The sequence below is a fragment of the Ylistrum balloti genome, unplaced genomic scaffold (genome assembly GCF_031769215.1).
Source record: "Ylistrum balloti isolate Yb309-2 unplaced genomic scaffold, AGI_CSIRO_Ybal_v1 Utg369668, whole genome shotgun sequence".
NCBI lineage: Eukaryota > Metazoa > Mollusca > Bivalvia > Pectinida > Pectinidae > Ylistrum > Ylistrum balloti.
Window position 1 is genome coordinate 2604843 of NW_026781915.1, and position 25174 is coordinate 2630016.

At 35.8% G+C, this 25174-nt stretch overlaps 1 protein-coding gene across 1 annotated transcript in view; it reads right to left on the minus strand.

Moving 5' to 3' along the window:
* Positions 1 to 6046: 6046 nt before the first annotated feature.
* Positions 6047 to 25174, minus strand: part of LOC132561554 (FRAS1-related extracellular matrix protein 1-like) — a 57480-nt gene continuing 38352 nt past the window's right edge. The window contains exons 2-10 of the mRNA XM_060226253.1: positions 14391 to 16615; positions 11185 to 13785; positions 10408 to 10610; positions 9203 to 9352; positions 8670 to 8779; positions 7824 to 8183; positions 7137 to 7287; positions 6623 to 6793; positions 6047 to 6385 (exon numbers count right to left, since the gene is read on the minus strand). Coding sequence (XP_060082236.1) covers positions 6063 to 6385; positions 6623 to 6793; positions 7137 to 7287; positions 7824 to 8183; positions 8670 to 8779; positions 9203 to 9352; positions 10408 to 10610; positions 11185 to 13785; positions 14391 to 16615 — 6294 coding nt within the window. The 3' untranslated portion in view covers positions 6047 to 6062. The remainder of the gene's footprint in view (positions 6386 to 6622; positions 6794 to 7136; positions 7288 to 7823; positions 8184 to 8669; positions 8780 to 9202; positions 9353 to 10407; positions 10611 to 11184; positions 13786 to 14390; positions 16616 to 25174) is intronic.

Genomic DNA, 25174 nt, shown 5'->3' on the forward strand with positions numbered 1-25174 from the left:
AACATTGCTACAAACACTTAAGTTAATTGTAGACAGATGAGGGCTGAACAGTCAATCCCGGTAATCCTAGACAGATGACGTTTATGAAGTCGGCGATTCTAGACAGATGCAGTAAATATATTCAGTGCAGGTTATTCTGGATGAATGACGGAGGAAGAGATAAAGTAGATATTTTTAGACATATGACGTAGAGACAATGAATTTAATTCCGGACCTTTAACATAAATACAGGCAGTTGTTGATTTCGGACATTTGACATAAATGCAGGCGTTGCTGGTGATCCTAGACTGAATTTGGAAGAAAGCAAAACACTGAGGTGATTTGTCGATTGATGAAATGATGAAATAACGAAAGGAAAGTAGTGTCATAATAGCTATATGTAACTTAGATGAAAATCGTCACCACTGTCTATATGTTATATGACCACAGAAAGGAGAAGTCAGGCGAGTAGATCGCAGTTAATTATTTTTTAAGCTTATATGTAAGATAAGTGTATTTCTATACTTGTTTCTATCCGTGCACACATATATATAAATTAATTGTAAGTAAAAAGGAGTTTTACATATATGATGTACATTCAGATAAACAACATTATTGTATAGACGTGTAAAGAAGTTTGGGAATTATTGAAAATTTTCGTATTTATCTTACCAAGGTTAAACGTGACGAAAATTCAACTTAGATTTACTATTATTTGTATTTTATGATTTAGAAAATGTTTTGTTTCGTACGAATTCGAAATTATAATAGAATGTGTACGTTTCGTAGATGTTCTAACAGGTACTTATGTAAGTATATTTATAGCTTGGCAATTTTATCAGAAAAGGCTTGTTTGAAATGATTAATTCTTTACAAGTTAATTAGAATGTTGTATGTATCAAACACAATCATAACATGTCGATATGTTGAAGGGAATATAGAGTCTCCACCAGGAGCTTTACACTGTCTAACTTGCCATAATAAAAAAAAACAAAAACAAAAAAAAAACAAAACAGAAATGACCTTTTCTTGCCACATCTGTCATTTTTAGTTGTTGACACAGAATTTATTCTATTATATTCGTATTGGATTTCATGTAATGAATTAGTATGGATATTTATCAATATAAGCACTTATAACTGTATAGGTATAAATTAAGTCATTTGACTTTTAGAATGTACCAGATTTTTAATTGTCAGCGAGAGAAACATTACAAGATTGGTAATGTAATGTATCACACTATTGAACTACAGAAAAAAAACAGGCATCGCTGAATTATATCAATTTATCGAAATGTTATATAACGAATTATGAAATATGTATAAGGTAGGCGAAATATATCAAATTATGAAAATTCTCAAATGAGCATTAGATTTTAAACCAGCATTGATGAAACCGTCAGTGACGTAATCCTACTCGACGAAAACAATGGATGGAATATATATATATATATATATATATATATATATATATATATATATATGAGAAAAGAACCAGGGGTCGGGTCATATTAATGTGATAATCATCTCTGGAGTAGAAACATTTCAAACAATGGAAGAATGTTTGTGAAAAAAACCCTGTAAGTCGAAGACATCCATTATAATGCATTTATGTCGAATGTTTTGTTTCATTTAAATCGACTTTGGTAAAGCATGTAGGATGGATATATTCTGTTGCTATGAAGTTGTAATATGATTAGATATTAGATGAATTGTGTCCTTATACCATTTACCAGTGAAATGTTTTCATATTTAAAATACTCTTTTTGCTATACCCATGGTCAAAATTTGCGTTTGAATAAGTTATTTTCAAACCTTTATACTCTTGGTATATGTTCATGTTTTGATAAAACTCTACCCTGATGTTTAATAAACGTTATATCAGCAACACACCCCGACTATTATATATATACATATATATATATATCTTTATGTGCATGTTTAAGATGGAGTAGTTTTAATACACACGTTTATAGATTAAAAACATGCCATTCGAAAGTGAAAAGTTGTCTGTTTTACATATGATTGAGGAGACAGTGAAATACTAGTAATGCTGAAGAAAGTCTATGTAATATGTGTTTTGTTGAATTCGCAATTCCCATAAACCATACTCCAGACAAAATAAAATCAAAGTCATTTTATTTCATTTTGTTATTGCGTGGAAAGAGAAATGTTGATAAGGTGACAATATATGAAAACTTATTTGTCTACAATTTCCTTAAGTGATCTCTAGAAAATGACCTAACCTTTTTGATCGAAACATCCAGCCTAAGTCATAATGTCTTTACGGGAACAACCCAAAGAAATAAAAGCTTTTTTTTTTTTTTTTTTTTGAAAATGTAGTTTTATTTAATTGAATATCTGTAAGCAACATGATGCATTGTAAACAAGATGACATATTCGACAAATATAAACAACAACAAAGATACGCATGATAATATATACGTGATATTCAAAATGCTCACAATAATATAATATATATCCTTCATTCGCAATTTTATACATTAAATACATAAGTTTCACGTGAAAATATATAATACAGCTTTTTATTTACAAAAAAAGTAAAGTTATATGGAACTTCATGCAAAGTCTGTTTATTTTTTTTTTTGTCAAAAATATATGATAGATCTTGGGATTGTTTGACTACAATTCTATTACATATATTTTTATATCCTTATCTTCCTTCGTACGTACACCAACGTCTTTAACACAGATATTTCTTGAGAAATATTTCAGTTAGATGATTAGCTTCTCTGAGAAATATAAGATATATAATACATCTGTGAAGGATATATCTATTCAAGTTCAGTTTTCTTTTTATTGTCGATGTTAAACCCACGAGACACATAATTCAGGACAAATGCAGCTGTATGATCGTGTTTAATTCCTTGTTTGGCTCTGCTGTACCTAACTCTAAATTGTGTGTCTTTTGTACAATATTCATACGAAAAATACTTTAGGTAGGTTCATAAGTCGATGAAAATGTCATGCTTTTTCAAGTTTGAACCAACCTTGATATCTATTTTCTCCTTTGGGAACCTACTTTTCATCTTTTTGAAGAATACCTGTTCTCTGTAATTATACTCTTGTGAGGTATATGTAATATGTGTAAGGGATACAGGTTGTGAAGATACTTTCTCCTCGTCAGGGATACGTAGTTACTATATGGGATACTCACCTCTTCTAAGGGAAATCTAGTTTCTGTGAGGGAACCGCAACCAGTGTATGGAAGGATATTTTCACATAAGGTGTTCGTATATCATCTATATTTATGCGGGAAATCGTCTCTGTCAGTCACAAGCACAACAATACGCTTCAAAACATTTACTCACGTGAGTAGTTGTGATCTATAAATGATCCCCCCAAAATATGTTCTCGGTCATAGATATACATTTGAACGTTGAAATCAAATTAGAAGTAAACAATGATATACGGTATTATGAGAACACGCTGTCCACCTTCAGACTCGTTCAACAACTGTTACTCAAATACAGCACTATTTAATGATGTAATATACATCTCGGTAATAAACCTACTTAGAATTTGTTTGAGACAAATATGAATGCTATTGTTTATGTACAATTCACAAAATGTAATCCAGTTCATGATTCAGAAATGAAATCCCACCCACAACTTTCATGATACTAAAAGTACATCAAAACGACTACTACTGTTTTCGTTAAAAGACAATACAATAAAGGTTTATTTACAAACTTTCGTCCAGAAACTGGAAACAATCATCATCGAAGAATAAAATAAAACACCTCTGATTCGCACGAAGTTTATCACATAACTGCTGCTAAAAAGGGCTGAAAGAAAAATAAACATTGCACAAGTAACCAATTTATACAGTTTAGGACAAGTGGTAGTCAGGCGAATCCCCATTGATCTGGGTGACACCATGTTGATATTATCTTGGACAACAACAGCAGAAAGTGTTTACCCAGAAAATACAACTATATTGGATATTTTTAACCTGGAGAATATTTGAATGAAAATATATCAGGTTATTTTATAAATTGAAAATTATCAACATAAAATGTCATGTAAAAATGTAAAATCAAATATATACCGATAGTATGGCGTTTGAAAATGTGCAATATGGAAATATTTTATTATTTATATTATATACCTTATGTTTTCGTAATCTAAACCTTGTTTTTAACATAATAAAACGGGAACTTATTCAAAATAATGTTTTTCACTTTCAAATCCTATCATTATTCGTGATTCATATTTGACTTTACATATCTATACGATTTATATTCAAAACTTTTTTGACATAATCCTTAAGTGTTTGACGTCCATTATATTTAACGTTGTATTTTGGTTTCACAATTTATTTCCTCTTTGGCTTTCTCTGTAGGTGATTCGAAGTAACCACTATCAATTGAAATGGAATTTTCTATTGCACAAAATTTGCATTTAAAGAATAGCGAAAATCACATGGTATCGAATAGTACGGCGTTTGACCCTCATAGGATTTTGTTTTTTTGTTTTTTTGTTTTATTATAGTTGTTTTTGGTTAATGTTTTTGTTGTGGAGGGTTTTGGATAGAGGCAAAATTGATACAGATATGACTAAATTCTTTCTTTTTTTCTTTCAAATAGCTCTCTCCTGACCGAATATTTTAGCTTCAATGTGTCGTTAAGAGTTAAACTAAACCTTTATGTGTCATTCAGCCATTGTACGCTGAGATTGATAAAAGCGTGCTATACAAATGATTACCATTAACAACACTAATGGAATACTCCCTTCAAATAAAAAAGATAACGATTTCCTCAGAAATAACCTGAAAATACCATTAATCATAAAGATGAAATAGTTGAACACAGTAGCATATGATTTTATAAAGTACGAACGTGATGAGTACTATATATTGAGTTGATACATTGCCTCACAACTCCGATATAAACAGACAGAGACGTGGTATATATATATATATATGAGTTAGCAGCCAACCACATACATTCGCCTACTGACTAGCGAACGAGATTTCCGTATGGAAACAATATGCCATCATACTAAACACGAGTTGTCTCCCATTAGCCGTTTTTGGTGAATAAGTAAATGGCAGAAGATATATACATATCATTCAACTGAGGGTCATAAACGTTTGAAGTAATTTGAAAGTGTTTCGATCGAAGTAAGTCTTTCACATTTATCCAAACTTGCTTTCATAATTATGACATTGCATCTCATTACAGTACACCAAAGGCTGTTGAGAGTAAAGAGCGAGTACGTTCACACGAACATCGTTCAACGTTCAGTGGGAGTAATGCGCTTGCAACAATTAAGATTCCCTTCTGTTGATACTGTCATGTGCAGCGTTGCACAAGACCTTCAGTATTGCTGTCCCCGTCGGCAGGTCTACGAAACAAGAATACTGAAGTCGTAAAAATAAACGTCCTTCAACATACTTATCAGCCGCGGGGAAGGACATTCTTCTATTGTTAAGAATCCATTTTTTTAATCGATTGCACAAACCATTAGCATCACCTATCAAGTCCCTGCTTCCAACGAATAGTCAGTGTTTTTTGTCTATAGATTTTCCCTCATATTCATGAATCCTGAGAATGGAAGGTAATTAGTCGTACGAAAGTCCTCATTAACACCGCAGTGCGTTGTACTTATCGACGGTTTGAATGATACATCTCTGATGTGATATATCCTATTTGTTCAGTGAATGGTACCGAACGTAGGTATAACACTGCTTTGATATATAAATATATATATATATATAAGGTTTTTTTGCCGTCAATACAATGCAATACTCAATATGAACCCAGCAAATTATGGGAAGCCACGCAAATGGTCTCTCTTGGTTATCCAAAAATGGTGTACATTGACTTTTGTTTTGTATCCATAAGAAAATGGAAATTTCCATCATAAACATCCACCGGAGCATTTTCATTTTCAGTACTAAGGCCCTTAGCAATAGGGGTCATTTCTGTTGCCATGTCCAACGATAGGATATTCATTGTCTTAGGAATCCTTTTCATCGTCACCAGGAACATATGTAGGTATAAATTGACATACTTCTTACATATAAGTAAACAATTCATCACTAAAAGTAAAAATAGTTTAATTTGAAAACTGATTAAGGAAGCCTCTCGTCTTCCTATTCCTCCGCCCACCCCGCGATACGTGGCGCTTGGGATTCGTTCTCAAAGATGTTACAGAGGACGACGTTGAAGAAGACGTTGATATAAATTGTTCGCATATGAACCTTTTTGACGATTTATTACACAGTTTGTTTTTCCACTTCCTTCTGGTGTTGACCAGAACACAGTTCTTTCGATGTACCGTTCTTCTGACCCGAGGCCGACCTCGAGCCCAGCGCGTGTAGCCGAGGGGCTCTCCATTCACGTATCGCCATATCTTTGCGTTCGCTTTGTCATTTAGTCCTGTAAACAGAAAAAAAGATAACTTACATTGTTATCTATAAGGTGATATTGACTCTTTCGTATTTTAATTACACAAGAATCCTGATTTATTACGTAATTTACATTTATATTTTAGTCCTTATTTGTCATTCTTATTAAATATCAAATCGTGACAGAAATGTAACAGATTTAAGGAAGATCTGTTGATTAAAATCTGAGACAAAATTGAATTTTAGCATTTCAATGAAATAATCCTACCAATCCAGAATGAGTTTTTGCCGACAAGTTTCAAGAGCCATTTGTAGTGGCGACGAGATCGGACACTGGTGAGATGAGAACTATGCGATCCCTGGCAATGATGCTCGGATGCTTCCCAGGACATTTTGTTTTCAAAAAATTTGTAACATCTTCCGTCGTACTCTGACCAGCCTAGAGAAAGTTAATAAAAGATGATTCATGATTACCAGTACTTAATATCAGTAGGAGGTAATTTAACGTACATGATAAACATAAAACAAAATAACAAAAACTGGTAGGATTTTCGTTGACAAGTAGCATACCCTGGCATATATTTCCGTATTTAGAATTCTTTGTATAAACGAATTTCCTTGTCGATATTACTTTGACAAGAACAACTGTTCCAACAAAACATATATATAAAGAAAACCAAAGAAAAAAAAAGATAAAGCAATGCCAATACTATAAACAAGCGATACTATGAATGTTAATTAGATATCAATCACATCGATTATTTACATTGTATAAGAAATACCTTGTTGACATCTTGTTGTTGGTTCTGGTTGATCTTGGTTCGAGTCTGGGTTCCATGATTTCCAGCTCTCGCCGTCACATTTGTACATTCTCTGTGCAAACTCGTCGAAGTGGAGCAAGCCCTTAGTACTCTTGGCACATATTTGTGGTGCCTATGAAAGGTGAAATGTCAAGTAAAACTCGGTGATTTAGCAGGACAAGACCGACTAGGATAATAAATCAGAAACATTTATCCCTTAATGGAATAATCAAAGCACATCAATGGCATCAGTGTTGTTTGAAGTCATGATAACCGCTGATGTGGCATTTTCAATTGTCAAAATAAACTCACATGAATGGTAAGTACATTAAATAGGTGAACCTATGAATCTTGTGTTTCAAGTAATATTCAGGTCAAGTGAATAAACAAAATGTTCCTTGTGTTCTCAATGTCTATATGACATTTTTTATTTCGTTTATTGCACGAATTTATTTTTTCACGTGCATTATTTACAACCGTATCGGATATTGATTTGCAAAGAGAATTTTACAGCGACTTTTAACAGCTCTCAAAAATATTCTTGATAATTAAGCATTAAGTGGATACAAGATATTTGGTACTGCTCATTTTGTAGAATAACAAAATACTGATTATGTAGCGTAAAAATGAAAAATTATCCTCATTTTTATGTAAATAATTGTCTGTTACCTGTATTTTCTGTGAAGCAGTTGGTAGATTTGTGAAGATTAAGTCAGGATCTTGCGGTTGTCCATTAGACTGTGGCTGATGGTGTTTGTTTCTCTTGGATTTCTTGATATTACCGTGCCGCCTCCTCTTTTTAGATCTACTCCTTCTTTTACCTTTCTTTCCCTTCCTTCGCGTTGCCGCCGTTTCGTTTTCATTGTTCCTGTTGGATGTGTCCGATGAGGACGATGATTGTTGTGACGAACGTGAAGCCGTGACGGATGACCTCGCCGCAGAGTTAGACGAGGACAAAGTCTGTGCTGGGTCAGTATTGTAAGTACTGTCGAACGGACTTGACGTGTCTATCGGGTTGATATTATGAAACTGCAAAATGACAAACACAGAAGGTTTAACAATACACCCGATCACAGTGGACGTTTACTTAGGCTCAGCAAATAAGTTACTTTTCGTTGAGGCTAATTTTTTGGGTTTTCTTAAAACACGGCGTTAAACAGGGAAAACGTAACATGGATATTTAGAACTAATGGAATTTGTACCCATTATTGGTTAACGAAATTAATTGTTGATGAAATTCGTTTAGTAAGTTGTTGTATATAAATATATTTAATCACACGAAATTTATCCAGTTATACCAATTATTGCTTTGTTTTGCATCTTAAAAGATGTCACATTGTAGTTATTGATAAGCGATGAAGTAATTTCTAATGCATATTGACAGTAACCTGAACTTATTAAAGGAAAAAAAACTCGTATAATAATAAATAGCTTTAATTGATCTCAGTGATATTAAAATATATCAAAATAAATGAGTCGGATATTCCGCTGAATGTAGCAGAATATTGTACTTACAATCGTTTCCGTTTCGTCGTTGACGTCACTTCCTGGGAGCAAGAATCCGTCACCTTCGTTACTGTCAATGTTATGTTTGCTTATCATGCCAAAATACTGGGGGCATTCTCCTGGAATAGATGAGGTCACAGGATTGTACAACATGTTCATACACGAGATGCCTCGTCACGAAATATTTGACCTTTATAAATCAAACATTACTAGAAGCACTTGGCAAAGACATCGTTTGTACAACAATACCGAACAGTTATACTGAAGCATTCTCGATGTATACGAGCATTACGATTTAATATATTACAAGGAGATGAAAGCAAGCTCAGATATCAATGCAAAGCCTGTGATTTTCATAATACGAGAAATTATACCGACAGCCCTGACTGGCTAACAGAGAAAGAATCTGATACCTATCCCTGATGTTCAACGAAAATCGCAAAAAAAACAAAAAAAAAAAAAAAAACAAACAAACAAACAAACAAACAAACAAACAAAAAATGATTAGGTCTTATGAAATAGCTGTCTTTAAATTCTCTTACCATTTTCAGAATTGATAACCCTAACGCTGGCTTTGTTGTTCTTTCCTAATACGGCATTAACTGGTTCTTCAAGAGCGATCCTAAATTTCTCAGTATTCTCCAGCAGGTTATCATCACGGATAAGAACGTCCCATGTCGCCCTAGCCACACCTACATAAAAATGTTTATCGTTAGCTGTGTATATATGGAGTGAAATAATTAGTAAAATTCAAGTGAAAAAAGATTGGACAGCGAAAATGCAGAGTAGGTGATGGGAACCCTTTCTATGGTGACTCCTGATAAGTGCACCAACCATTTCAAATTCTTCCCGAGTACCAAAAATATGCGTCCTCGTCAATAAAAGCAAGTTACAGAACCTGTTGAAGGAACGAGATGTTTACACCAATTCAAATATCAAGACTATAAAAAACAAACATAGCGGCTCTGAAATAATTAACCGAGAAAGTGGCTCCTCTCTGCTTTGGTGTCCCGTTTGCAATTAACATCGGAGCGGTAAAGAGGGTTATTATGCATCTCCTGGACAAAAATATGTCTAATGGGGTAAGCATTGTTTTTCGTGCGTTTATATGAAATAACAACCATATTGACAAAGTGCTGTGGATGAAATGGGAAAACATTATCGAAAAAGGCAGGACTTTTTTTTAAATTCCATCAAGATCTATCCTGTGATGCATCGCTTATTAGTTATCTTTTAAAAAATATAGAATCATCGGGAGCCAAGCTGTCTTGTCTATGCTAATCTATCTATGAACTCCTTGTTCACAGACCATATAAATATATTTTTATATTATAAGATATGATGAATCAATGAAAATCAGGTTAAGAAGCGAATAATTGATTGTATTTACATTCTACTACTGTGAAGTAGATAATTAGATAAACGAACAATCCTGTAAGTCGAAATAGATTGATGTATAACAAAGTATTTTTCTTTTTTCCTTAAGTTATGACATTGTTGTGCTGTTAGATATTAATTCAGTTTGAAGGAATAAGTTTGAATTATACAGAGTAATAGCACCAAATGATAAGGAACTAGTCGATTACTTAACCTTGTCCATTCAGGTGTAGTTAAGGGTTTAAAAGAAAAAAAATGCTTAATTTATTTAGTTTAAATACCGATGGTAAGAACCTTCATAATACTTTGCAAAACCTTATTATTCTTAAATAAATAATACCAATATAATCACTACTCAGATATACCATACCTGGATTGAACTGGACTTGCTGAGCCGTGCTCGGAATGAAGTCTTGTCCTTTTTTGGCCGACATATCGAATACTTTAATGCCGACAAATGCCATCTGGTCAACAGCTCCTTGTCTCACCAAGCGAATGCTTAGAGTTCCGATGTTCTCACAGACAATCATACGGGTCTGGGAAAAACTGATGATCGACCATTTAAGTGAGAAACTGAAACATAAATACAAACATACACGATCAGGAATGATTCAACAATACAAGACAAATTTAAATGAAATATAATATTCTTTACAGGAGCTATTAATGTTAAATACACTTTCACTAATAAGCGCAGGGGATCAATTTCAAAATAAAAAAAAACAGGTCGTCGGTCGGCGCAATGGTACCACACGCGCCTTTCACCTAACCGTCTGGGATCTGATTCCCGGAACGGACGTGAAAAGGTATTGGTCACCTGCCCGACCACGTGGGTTTTCCCCGAGTACCCCGGCTTCCTCCCACAGTACGACCACTAGCGCGCTTCTATACTGGTCAACAAGAGTGATTATTAAAAGCCGATAGCTTGTTTCGCAATTGTTGAAAAATAAAAAAGTTCATATCAGATGAAAATAACAAAAATGAAGATGAATCACCAATTTTCTTATAATATAATAATGTATAATATGAAATACTTTCTCTAGTTGCTTATACTAATAAAACTGACGAGGAATTTTTAGCAACATATTTTCGTGGTTGGCACTATATTTGAAATATATCTGAAGATATCTAAGTCTGTGTAACTTACACTTGATTGTCCAGGGTGTTTCCTCTCGAATCTATCACACGGAACATGAAAGAGTCATTTGTGGCCCTTGTCCTTGAATTCAGGACATAGCGAAGATCGTTATCGTTCAAATCCTCCTGTGAGAACTTCCTTCGAATGTAACGTTTTGTCGCCGTATTTTCGATCTGTCCATGAAGTGGCCGTTTTGTCATAATGAACATCAAGTTTTCATTGTCTGTGTCGGAATCAACAACCTTTAGGTTTCTGTTATTCAAGCGGAAACCGTATTTCCCTTTTCCAAAATGCTCAAGGACGTCAGGATGACTTGAGACTAGTAATTTCGGAGCATCGTTAGCAATGGGCTTAACAAATACACTACAAATGACAGGTGTAAGTTGTAAAGTACCATTGACGAGAAACCCACTGTGTTTTCCGTCACTTAGGCTGAAGAGAAAGTTGTCCAAACCAGCATGGGAGCCGTAGCTTTCATATATAACGTGCCCTCTGTCTATATCAAGTTGTGTGAAAGACTGTGTGATGACAATACCACGGTTATAAAGTAGACCGAACGTTGGAGGTTTCGCTAATAAGTAGGTAACATTCATATCTGCAGTGTCCGGATCCTGAGCCCTTAAAAGGTTCTGTGACAAAACGACTTCACCACCCTGCACAACCTCGATAAGATTATTCGTAATCAAAGACGGAAGGACTCTATCCAATGGCTCAATGTTAATCCTAAACTCGCCGTCTTTGGCCTCACTCAAGCCATTTGTTACGGTAAATGTAAATGAATCGTCCGTGATATCACTCTTCGTTAAGTGATTATATACTATCCTCTGAGCGGCAAGATCCATTTGTGTGAAACTACTTATACTAACCAGTGGTCGGTCTATATACTCGATCTGTCCAAGCGTTGGCGGCCGAATAATGGCGAAAACAATTTCGTCGACTTTTGTACTTTCGTCCGTTGCACTTAGACATGTTGTTGTGATAACTGTTTTGTCTCCCTCTCTCACCTCCAGCCCTTTGTTGAGCAAAGCCAAATTCGTTTTCATGGAATTTCTTATAAGAATTTCAAAGGTTTCTATTTGCCTGTTGTTAATTCCATCCGTTAACATAAACTGAAAACTGTCAGTTTCAGCGTTACCCATACTGTTTGTGTGAATGTAGCGAATCCTGTTCATGTCAATGTCATGTTGTGTAAAGTTCATCCTCTCAGACATATCTTCACATTCTGATGATCTCGCAGGAGTGAATGGGTCGGTACAGAACTGCAGGAATCCCTTCCTTGGTACTGTAGCAAGTACATAGTATACCTCATTCTCGCTGTTATCTGGGTCCATGGACTGTAACACAATGCTAGATATGAGGCCGTAGTCTCCATACTCAATCTGCAGGCCGGCGTTCTTCGTTATCTCGGGCACCTCGTCATTAATGGGTGTTATTGTGATGTTACATATTCTTTTCACCTCGTATCGTCCATCTGACACTGTCACCGCAAACCTATCTCTGAAATTTTCCGAGTGATCATGTCTGTATTTTAGTTGCATTCCACTGTGGAGTTCGTCGACGGTGAAGTCTGCGACGGCTGATTCAATATTTCCGTTGTCTGTGGGAAGCAATATTACTATGTCACCATGTTCGGGCTCCTGTGATATAGACAATGTGATTTGATCCTTTGGCATATCCATGTCTATCGCGTCCAGCATTGTTTGGTCTATTATCATGTTCTCACCTTCATTTAGATACATGTCTTGTATCATGAGATCTGGAACCTCGTCGTTCTGCGGATCTATCCGAATCACAAAAGTCGCCTCGTCCGATTTCAGAGTTCCGTCTGTAGCATATAACGTAAATTCGTCATACACGGGTTCCACACCTCTGTGTGTCGCCTGAACATAACTGATTGTTTCGTCAATCACATCCTGAAGCTTGAATGACATGATCCGTCTACCAGCGTTACTTTTCTCCGATCCAGGTCGTGGTTTTCTATTTTCTAGATATCCCCATTGAGGTTGATTTACGATGAAAAACTGGATGTCTTCAGGTGGAGTGTCTGGATCTTTCGCCGTCAGAACGTCGGGAACAATCTCGAAACTCCCTCCTTCTGGCACTTGTACCTGTTCACCTGTGATGATCGTAGGGCGGGAATTGTCGACAGGTGTTATCGTGATGTTCAAATCATAGTATGGTAGATCAGCAGTGCCCATGTATCTTTGGTCTGACACGATCAGAGTCATGGAGTCCTTAAGTACTGTTGTACCGATCTCTCCTCCAGTGTGAATGTATTTCACCATCCTGTTTTCTACGTCCTGTTGAGTGAATTTTACAGTCGGTCGATCGTCAAGACGAAGGATTCCATACTTCGGCTGTTTAACAATAAGAAAAACGAGCTCCTGATCATTTGTATCATCATCCGTAGCAGAGAGGACTTGAGGGGAGATCACTACCTCACTTCCCTCTGACACAATCAGTCGAGGACGTAAGTTGTCGCGGAGTTGAGGTGCTTGGTCGTCGAGAGGAACAATTTCCACAGAAAACACTTTGGTCACTCTGTTGACGCTGTCCGTCAATGTTAATGTGAATGTGTCCTGCGTGCCCTCTGCACCATCATGAATGTACCTGTAGAGTATACAATTATCAAAGAATGTTATATTTTTGTTGTAAAGTCAAACTAAGTTTACAGGACAGGAGTGCAGTAATTTGGTTCAATATCGCCAATAAGGGTTATACATTTAGCTGCTGTTTTCTTTTGCTCAGAAGCTAACATATTGTTTTTGGTTTTTGGTTTTTTTACACATTAGGACAAAAATGCTGTCAATTCCCCATAACAGCTAAAATTCATTTCGGACACAGTTGACTATCAGAAAAATATACAATTTAAGAAAAATAACGAGACGCCAAGAATATATCGATTTTTTAAACATAATTCGATTATGTGATTCGGCGGTTATGCAAACAACGAATATTTAACAAGGTTGGTTAGGAAGTGAACAAAAATCCGAAAAAAATCTCGAAGTGACTTACTTATGCCATATTAATATATGTTAATTATTTAGTATTGGATAAGCAGTATAGCGAAAACATTTTTATAATCGATCCCATAGCTCCTGATTGAGAGTCATTTTATACGTTTGAGATATTGCAAAAAAGTTCGCATTTTACTTGTCATTTGAAAGATATTGTGCATATTATGCTGCCGTTAGCTTGTAATCCATTGTATTTACCTGACATTCTTACTCTTCAAGTCCTCCATATGAAATGTACCTCCTTCGTTCAGAGTAAGCCCATCTTTCTGCAGAACTCCAAAATTCGGAATTTCATCAAGGATGAATTCGAGATCGGCCTCAAGTGTATCCGAATCAGTAGCGGACAGCTGGTTGACTGACAGACCAAGGATACCACTTTCCTCGACAAGAAGTTTGCTGCTGACAAAAGCTGGTGGTTGGTTATTAACAGGCTGGACATCAATTTCGAAATATTGTCCGAGTACTTGGTTTCCGCTGGAGTCTTGTACGGTATACACAAACCGTACAAGTCGGGCTTCAGGACCAATGTCGTCCATGGGAGGCATGTAAGCGATCTTCATATGGTTGATATCGGCTTGTTTAAAAGTCTGAACTGCAGGAATGGACGCGTTCTTGGATACCACTGTCAGGTTATGTGTCTGGATAAGTTTACCTGCGTCTTCATAACCAGAATTGTAGACAAAGAATGGTGATGAGGTAATGATATACGTCAGCTCATTATTTTCCGTTTCGACATCGGTGTACTCTAGTTCCGCCTTGGTAATGTAGGCGGTGTCAGTCTCCGAAACATGGATAAGTCTGGTAGCTTGTGGCGCCAGTTGAGGCGGATTCTCATGGACTGGGTTGATATTTATATGAAATGTTTCTATAACTGATCTATTAGGAGGGTCTTCATGGTCTCTTACTTTAAACTGAAAAGAATCGGTGAATACCTCATGACCGAAATGATGATAATATATCTGTCCTTTCAGAAGATCTCTCTGTACGAACTTATTAATTCTTGTTCCCGTGTCGCCTGGTCGTAGTCTGCGGATAATTTCACCGGCTTTAGGTGGATGTGTAATGATAAATACTATATTTCGGTCAACAGAGTCGGTATCGTGAGCTAACAACATTTCCGTCGTGAAAGGTTTTGTATCACCCTCATTGATGTCCATGTCGACATTGTTTATGAGGTAGGGTGGACTATCGTCTTTAGGTATGATAGTTATTGGGAAGTTCACAAGAACCGTGTTGACGCCATCACTGATTCGGAAAGCTATGAAGTCCTTTGTCGTGTCACTGTCGTCATGGTAATAAATGACAGATCTTCGTTGAATATCCTGCATAGTGATGGCGATCGCACGGCGGCCATTGATTTCAAGGCGACCATACTTTAATCCACCTGTAACATACAATCTGACACGACTCAGGTTATCCCTGTCCACGATCTGTAAATCGTCCGTAGTAATAGCTCGGGACTGTCCTTCAAGAAGAACGATGCCCTTGTTAAAAGATACGCGTGGTGCATTTGTTGCGGAAGACCGGACTGCCATGTGGAGCGTGATTGGCATACTCTCTGAAAAGTGGCTATCGAAAACTACAAATTCGGCTTCATATACTCGTTTGTTTGTGTTAATACTGGAATCTGGAGGTTGATAGGCAATTCTGTGATTTTCCAAATCTTCTTGTTTAAATGATGTGATAATCGTTGTGTGGTCATCCAGACTGACGAAGAAACCCTCTCCCTCTGCTGGTGGTCGACTGATATTGTAAATAAGCTGATCATTTTGTGTTTCATAGTCTTCTGCGGCTATCACACCAGGAATGATCGTTGAGAGGACAAATTGATCAACGTCCATCATGTACATGCTCATGAAGGAAGAACGTGGCGGAGTGTTGGGAATCGCGCCTTTGATATGTATGGGCAAGTAGTAACTCTCAATTATCGTCTCATCGCTAATTGAAGGGTCAGTGAGTTCAACCTTCAATGGGAGGTAGTCTACATCCGGGCTTGGTCCTCGCAGATGTTCATAGTGAAGATGCATGTACATGAATTCACGGCAACTTCGCTTCAAAGCGTTAACTCTTTCCCGCCTTTCTCCCATCACAATTTGTCCAGCAATAGGCCAATGTGACAAGTATTTGGAAAAGGACACCACACATGTTACATTTTGTATTCCGCTATGGTAGAATCGAATGACGGATGCATCTATCGTGTTTGAAATTCCGTTAAATTCAGGAACGACTACTGATCTCAGTCCTCGGGTTAAAACTACTCTACTGGTAGTGTTAACGATTTCAACATTCATGTAGAACGTTTCAGATTCGGTCACTGTCGGTGTAAATCGGTAGACATGTAGTTTGATGCGGTCTTCCCTCAGTAACGGCGACCCACTGTGTGTATATTTGATAGTGTTAGGTAAGTAGTCACAGTCAAAAATCTGGAATGGCAAAAACAAACGGAACATGTTATTGGACTTCCGCATAATCCTATAACGTTATATACTATATAACATGTAATATACTATATATATATACATATAGAAAATAAAGTTGTCTTGTTAAGCTTTATCGGACATTACCGTCTACAACGAAACTTGTGTGCCCATAAATTTGGTCATAACTTTATAGGTAATTTTATTAGAAAATTCGACATAAAGTGAAAAAGCAAACCATCACTGGATCGAACTATTCGAAAAACTGAATGGTCATGTTATCATCAGCATCGGTCCTAGGTAGACGTATTTCTGGTAACGCAACGTAAAGTAGACTGTATTCCGAGTGACGAGCGTAAATTAGTCGTGTTTTAGCACCTAACAAAATGTCGTTATCGTATCATTGCTTTAATGAAAACGCACTATGATGACATGATTTCAAGGTCGTTAGAAAAAGCGATTGCCTTTGTCTCGACTTATTGATTGGCTGGTACGTACTAGGCCATTCCGATCCCCCTGTCATCCATCATGACATACGGGAATGTATGGTCGCTACGTGAGCGCCTCCGCATCATTTGTACCATTGTATACTTATATACATTATTTATTTGAATCCATTTGGGAAAACTAAATACGTCTCGGTGTTAGAGATGGCCAACACACTCTAGAATGGTCGGAAGGAGCTAATGTGATACTCTTAAAGGGATATGTTCTACATTATGTGATTCTTCAGCAGGATATATGTATCTATCTATGGTAAAAATTAAAAGTTAGTATCCACAAATATCACTCCATTTCTAGACAAGCCAGCATTTGCTAATTTATACCTATCTAACACCTATGTAGGTATATCATTTTCGACAATATCTGTCTACGGGTTTCTGTCACTAGAAAGTAACGCCCTGCGATGATAGAATCAATACAAATATGATTTTCCAATTTTACTTAAATTTTTGTGGATTTAATTAAAAGGAATGTCCATTAATCACATGTAAAATAAAGGAAATTAAGTTGATGATTTTTTTTCTCGGATAGACAACAGAAATTACCAAGATAGACAGTGTATTACTGTTATCTCGGTAAACATACATGTCTTCTTGTCTCTCATGTTGCTTTAAACATTGGTAGGTTACGCAAATCTATTGACGGGCTTCCGCAATTAATAAATACTCTGCCAGGGCGAATAACTGGACGTGTTTGTCGTAGGTAGGGGGAGTATCCGTGGGGGTGGGCATGTTTACCAGAGTCAGCTGCAGGTGTCCTCCGAGTAAAGATTCGGACGGAACAAGGTTATCAATAGACGGTGGTAGAGCGTCTAACACCGAGGTAGCTCTCTCCTTATGATCACATTGTCAGGTGTTCTGACTTGCATCTAGTTGCATTAACGGCTAAAAATTGTCTGTTTGTTTGTTATGAAATAATTATTTCTTTCGAAATATGTCTAACAATAAACATGTTTTTTCGCTGATAATAGCAATTTATGTATGTTTAATTATAAAGTACTCCGATGTTGTTTGATATAGATCTTAAATTTCACCGAGAAATGTAATGGCTAATGTGCTCTCTTATGATACACGTACGGTATGTGTAACAATACACAACAGAGTTCGGGACTGATTTCTAATACACGATCCAAATCGTCTTTCCCCATACCACGTTTAGTCCAGGTATTTGTCAATCGAACTGCCATTTTCCTGTTCTAAAATGCCAAATTATAAAAGGCACTGGTTAGCCTCTCCACACCAAATTTCCATGACGTTAAGGCAGTCGTTCAGTTTCTAAGAGACAAGAGTACAATGCTACAGGACAAGGTTACAAAAAGTAACAATATAATTAATTATAAACAAATTTCCTTTGACATCCTCCTACTGACTTCTCGTTAAAGTAACATGTAAAGGGTTCCTAAGGAAATAACTGTCAGCTCGACCTATTAAAGGTTACAACTCTACTTGTGTGGTATAGAGTTACTTGGTATTTCAATCAAATATTTACGACTAAAACCTTGTTTTCGTTACACTTTCAGAGAGTTAATGTGCCAGACTGCATCAGATAAGCTCCAATCGTTTAGTGAATATGTAAATTTGATCGATCACCTGCACTTTAAAAGTAGAATGAAAGAAAAAGCCAATTAAATTTCGAAAGTTGTGATCAATTTCTTGATTTGCTTTACTTTTTCGGACAATAAAATGTTTTTGCAATGAAAAATTCAAAATTCTGTATCAGAGATAATCAACTGCTGAGCACTACAGCATAGATCTTTGAATAATTGATAGCGTTCGATTTTTAGGATACAAAGAAATGGAATCGAGATCAAAGCGAAGCGTCGTGTGCAGCTCATGTTACTGAAGTTAGTGATGGGAGAATCGCATGTTGGTCCTCTGTTGTCACGGTTCAAACACAATAAAGAACCTTATTTGAAAGTCTAATGACTTTATAAATAATGTAGATGCTGTAACATTCCTAATTCTTACATTATCATTAAAGTAGTACTCTGAAAGAATAAAAATGCTTTCACACTGTCTGTCTGTCGGTCTGTTATGCTTTACTATGCAGGAAAGTAAATATGTATATGAATTTATGAAAGTCTTTTCTTCTCTCTCTCTCTCTCTCTCTCTCTCTCTCTCTCTCTCTCTCTCTCTCTCTCTCTCTCTCTCTCTCTCTCTCTCTCTCTCTCTCTCTCTCTCTCTCTCTCTCTCTCTCTGGATTTTTTTCTCATCCAGTGAAAGTATCATATTCTTAGGACGGTTAACTTCCTAACAATAGAAAATAAAGAAAAATTCACAAACGAAAATGAATATTCTGTACATTTAATTTCAATACTTGTATTTTTATTGAAAACAGGGAGAAATTGACACCATACCAACCTTCATTAAGTATACGATAGTGGATGTAGCAGACTGACTTTGAGATGTAAATCGATGTGTGGATATATTCTTCTCCTTCCTCTATCATTATCGGCCTATAGCATTTACACGCCCTAAGTAAAACAACCATTATCGTAAATACGTGGACACAGGATTAACTTTTGTAAAGAGTTTAGCAAAGCAATTTATTGCTCGCCAACCCTATACGTTTTGGAGTTAATGTATAGTTAGCCTAATTGTATACTAACGCTAAATGCATCGCTAATTGGCTATCGGGATTGTACACATTCCCGTCTGTTTCATTTAGACTCAATTTGCCTGGTGACCCGACCAGATTTAATGAGAAAGCCTTGCGTTATAAAACATCGTTCGCGTCAGGTAGAAACCTTAGAGAAGAAATTGGTCTTAAAATGCCATTTTCCTGTTTGTTCTCGTGTGTGCGATAGAGCTATTCTTTTCAAGGAAACTTTCTTATTTATACATTAATTAATACCTAAATAATTGAAGTATTTTCCGTACGTCTTTATCTCGAGATAGTAAGTAGTTTGTTGAAATTTACCGTCTAGTAACGGGATAACTCCTTAATTATAATCCTTGTTTTGTGATGTGGGTGATCGGTTTTAACCACAAAGTTAAGTCTCCCCTGACTTCACGACGTTGTATCACAATATTACAAATGCCATATTCTCATTCTGATAAGACTTTGAAACTAATATCTTTTTAATGGAAAAAAAAAGGGCGATCATAGGTTAACCAAACTACTTCTATCAAGTTCATCTACACTATCTACACTTACCTCATGTTTTAAATACGAAAATGTATTAAAGTTGTGCTACACTTTACCTGCGCTACATGTATTTTACCTATGCGACAACAGGTGTTACATATGTATGAGAAAGATTTTACAAGGCTTACTGCCGAAGTTGATTCGGTACACTTTGATGGTCATTTTTGGTAACGTCACTAACAGTGAAATTATTATCAAAGTTACACCGACAGAAAGGTTGGAGAAAGTTTAGAAAAGCTTTTTGCTTGTAGATATTCAATAGGTTTTTGAAAAGGGTGTTTTAAATCTATAAGTTCAAGTAAACACACGAACGCAGTTTTTATAAAGTTCAATGCGCCGTCAATGTAAAAGCGGTGACTTTGCAGGTGTTTCATATAAAAACGCTGACATAACACAGTTAATTGTTTAGCTGTATTTTTTTCTCATAAATCAAAACCTTCTGCGAGAAGCTGAGTAACAGGTATGTTTACAACAGGTGGGTGATTGCTAGCTTTACACCTTTTCGAAAAACACAGGTGAGGTTTTATCAAGAACATTTCAATTAACACAACACGGACAATTACAAAATGAAAGAGTAAGTCGACAACCAAAAATCAAGGCAAGATTTTCATGTAAATCAATTTTTTTTGTATTTTCGAATAATTTATGGGGTGAATATCAGTTGTCCTGTATTTATGACGTTATATATTGTGCTTTGTGATACAGCAGTTTTTCTGTCTCTTGCCGAGTTTTCTGTGTAGTTGTATTACATGCATATCAAACATTTTGATGATTTCTAGTGGAACTTTTGTAATTTGTGTTGACCGATGACTGTTTCCTTAATACTTTATTTGGTGGTGTAATACCTCACGCGCCCTCCCACAAATGTTCATTTCAACTCGCACGGCAAATACAACGCTAGCTTTACACACACAATGGCATATTTGTATGTTAAAATATCTCTTTAAAACTCAAATATTGACACATGTACACAATTAAATATCAAGGTGATACCATATAAACCTCATGTTTGTCATTAAATTAGGGGAGGCAATGTATTATGCACACCTGTGGTCCCTTTAAAGGGTCTATCAGTGATCCCCGGCCAGGAATCGGAGGGGGCCCCCACTTCGCTTATTGACAATGGGACCTACCCTGGGTAGAACGTCTTCGTTGTAATGTGTATGTTTGTATTTAACACAATACAACATTACACAGATATACATAATAATTTATTATCAATTAATCAAGGAGTGATCACCTAGCTAGCTTCTAATCACTCCTGTAATAGGCCCAAGGACTCTCCAGCAGAGATTTGTATAATCTGTATCATAGGATTCATCAAAGATCAATTACAAGACCGAAGCTTTTTTCTTCATAATCTATTAACATTCACAATATGAAAAGACAATTTCAGATAATACCAAATTGAAGAGGATCCTGGATTTGTATGATAGTGTGGGATCATACCTTGTCTAATAACTTTTTGAAAAACATCTTCGAGAAAATATTGAGAGAGCCCAACCATTCATGTTAAGATATCTATATCCAGTACATTGACAAGGTATAAATGAGTTGGAAAATACCACTTCCGGTACATAATTCGTCGATTCCTTACTGGTCGTATATATTTCACCTTTCACTTGGAAATTATCTTTAAATACATAAAACAATCTATTGTCGTCATCTGAGGGGAATTTAATGTCTAGATAGAAAATGTTTTGTTTAATCTCTGAAAGTGACTACGGGAAGGCCTTAAAATTGCGGAGGATGCAAATTTCAAAGTGCGGCGGTAAAGATATAAAAGGTTGATGAAACATAGTCATTCTCCCATAGCATTTTAATTCCAACGAAACGTTTATTTATTGCTTGGCTTTAAAAGCTTGGCCTGTACGTACAATCTCCGCCCAGATGGTATGTAGACAGTTGCTTACCTGGCCCTGCATGACACGAGGTCCGGGCAAATTAAATTGACGAAAGTTCATTCTATAGCGTAGTAAGCTATTCCGAAATAGTGTTGAATAAGTTGTACCTGTATTAGCAAAAACACTTTTTACCTCAAATATAAGCAACATAATTTGAAGTCCCCCCACCCCCACCCTTTTTTAATTTGTTATTTTTTTTATTGTTAAAGTGCACCTTTTACAGTTACAAATACGTGTATCTATTTTTATACGTCCATAAGTCACGTGATATGGATGCTGTATTTCCGTGTGAGACTGGATGTAAATGTAGAGCTAGGTCCATAATGTTTATCAAGTGTATACTTTTTATTTCTTGTTCTGTTGAAAATAAATGTTTCTATTTACGCCGGAAGTCTCAGGTTCGATAAAGCTGACGATAGGATTCACCCGTCGATAACACTTAGTTATATGTCTTAGGTTAATATCTCACTTTCACCTTTCAGCTCTTTATCGTCAACATCGTCATTAATCGCAAATGTCATCAAGTATTTCGATAGATTTATTTCTAATTAAAACTAAAGTCAATGCTTTTGCTCCTTTCCATAACTCCGTTATTAATACCAAACAAAATATTTTATATCTCTCCTGATGGTGAAGATAATCTAGATTTTGTGTATATAAGAACAAACAATGTGTAAATTTTATCATTTGGAGTTGTTTTTATAAACATGTTAAGGGAGATAATTTGGAGTTGTTTTTATGAACATGTTATGGGAGATGATTTAGAGTTGTTTTTATAAACATGTTATGAGAGATGATTTGGAGTTGTTTTTATAAACATGTTATGGAGGATGATTTGGAGTGTTTTTATGAACGTGTTATGGGAGATGATTTGGAGTTGTTTTTATGAACATGTTGTGAGGGATGATTTGGAGTTGTTTTTATAAACATGTTATTGAAGATGATTTGGAGTTGTTTTTATAAACATGTTATGGAGGATGATTTGGAGTGTTTTTATGAACGTGTTATGGGAGATGATTTGGAGTTGTTTTTATGAACATGTTGTGAGGGATAATTTGGAGTTGTTTTTATAAACATGTTATGGAGGATGATTTGGAGTGTTTTTATGAACGTGTTATGGGAGATGATTTGGAGTTGTTTTTATGAACATGTTGTGAGGGATGATTTGGATTTGTTTTTATAAACATGTTATTGAAGATGATTTGGAGTTGTTTCTGTGAACATGGTATGGGAGTTGGTATGTACTTTGTAACATAATTTTCCGAGGGTTCAATATTCAGATTATTGACAACTACTTCCCTAACCATTAACCTACATAATGGTTTATTTAACAAAGAACGTTTAGTATTACCGAAACGTACTTTTACAAGGTGACTAGCAAAGAGTAAAAAAACTTGTATGAACGACATGTTAGATTTACATAATGTCAAAAGATGAAATACTGCAAGCCTCATATAAATGTTATCATTTGGTAAAAATCTATCATTATCTTGGAAAAACAGTAAAACGGAATTTAATCATCGGCATTTGGCGCGTCTGTATATTGTTTAGTATAGTATTAGATATCTTTAGGGTAGAGAATAACATATTCAGTGCTCTCACATTTGACAGAAGCATCAGATTATGTTCATGTTTCTGCGTGAACTCTATCAGTATTTTAAATCTGAAACTTGAAGATGCACCTATACGTGACTTTAACATGCTTACAATCCACATATCTATCAATGTCATGATGGTATTGATTATACCCACCATGCAAGGTATAGGTGATTCTTGGATACCATTCACAGCAGCATGTAAGACATTGGATTATGTAAACCACTTGACACCGAATTCAAGTCGAACAGTATTTTTTCAGAGGTTCAACTTAAACGCAGCATCTTCAATAAAAAATTAAGTTCTGAATTAATCTATTGGCACGTCATTGAATAAAAACAATGCAACCAAGATTTTCAAAGGAAGTGGGGTAACTGGTGTGTGATTTTAAGAAGAAGAAGACAACTTTAATATCGGTCAATTAATGCAATGTATATATTATAAATCTATTGCATGATTTTGAAAATATGAAAAAAGCAGTAGACATCATTCGAGGTCTAGATAGTAAAGTCTGAAGTTTTCCCCCTTTCAGAACAGAACTATCATACTACAGACATTAAATGCTACAGGGAAAGCACATATTGGAAATGCTGAGGTTGTAAAAATACTTTTTTCTGTGTCTCTGTAGTTTTCATACGGGCTAGTATGGTTTGAAGATGTTGTATCTTATTTACGTACAAATGATTTCATCTCAGCTGTTTAAGTGTAAAAGATACTTTCTATCTCTGAGTATGAATGAAGAAGGGAATGTGTTCTCAGTTCTTGCCTGGATTTTTATCCTGTGGCTCTATAAGTGAGCTACCTCTTCATATCTCAAGAGAGCTGGAATCTTCGAATTTCCCTGGTGATTGAGACACTATTGTAAAAAGAATTCCAATATTCCATTGTATCAACGGTTAAGACTTAACGAGTGACTCTTAAAATTTAACCCAATCGTATAGAGGGCAACTTAAGAGCAAATCTCCCAGCATGTTAATCAAAGTTCAGAAGGTGTGGTGTTTTTACCTTTCGCCAGGTGAGAATTTTAACCAGTGTTCTCGATGGGCGGTCGTTCTCTATTTCTACATTCCGCCGTCAACACAAAGTTAGATATTGAAACACTACAGTTATCGCTAATCATCCCGTGATTATTACCGATTTTGTGTCAAAGTTATCCCGGGGTATCGATTTTATAAATATATAAATACGTCCGGTTGCTTGATAACTGCAGATATTTTTATAGTTCGTCAATAGAAATATTTCTGTTCCGATATTTAATCTGATACTTGTATCGTTTAAAGAGATGAATCATGGCCATACATCACTGTTTAATTTGACCCCAGAACAGGCTGCCAGGATCTAGATGTAATGTAACCGTTCGTAACTGGGATTCTGCCATGCCAGAACGATGTTGGAGACAATACATCACGTACAA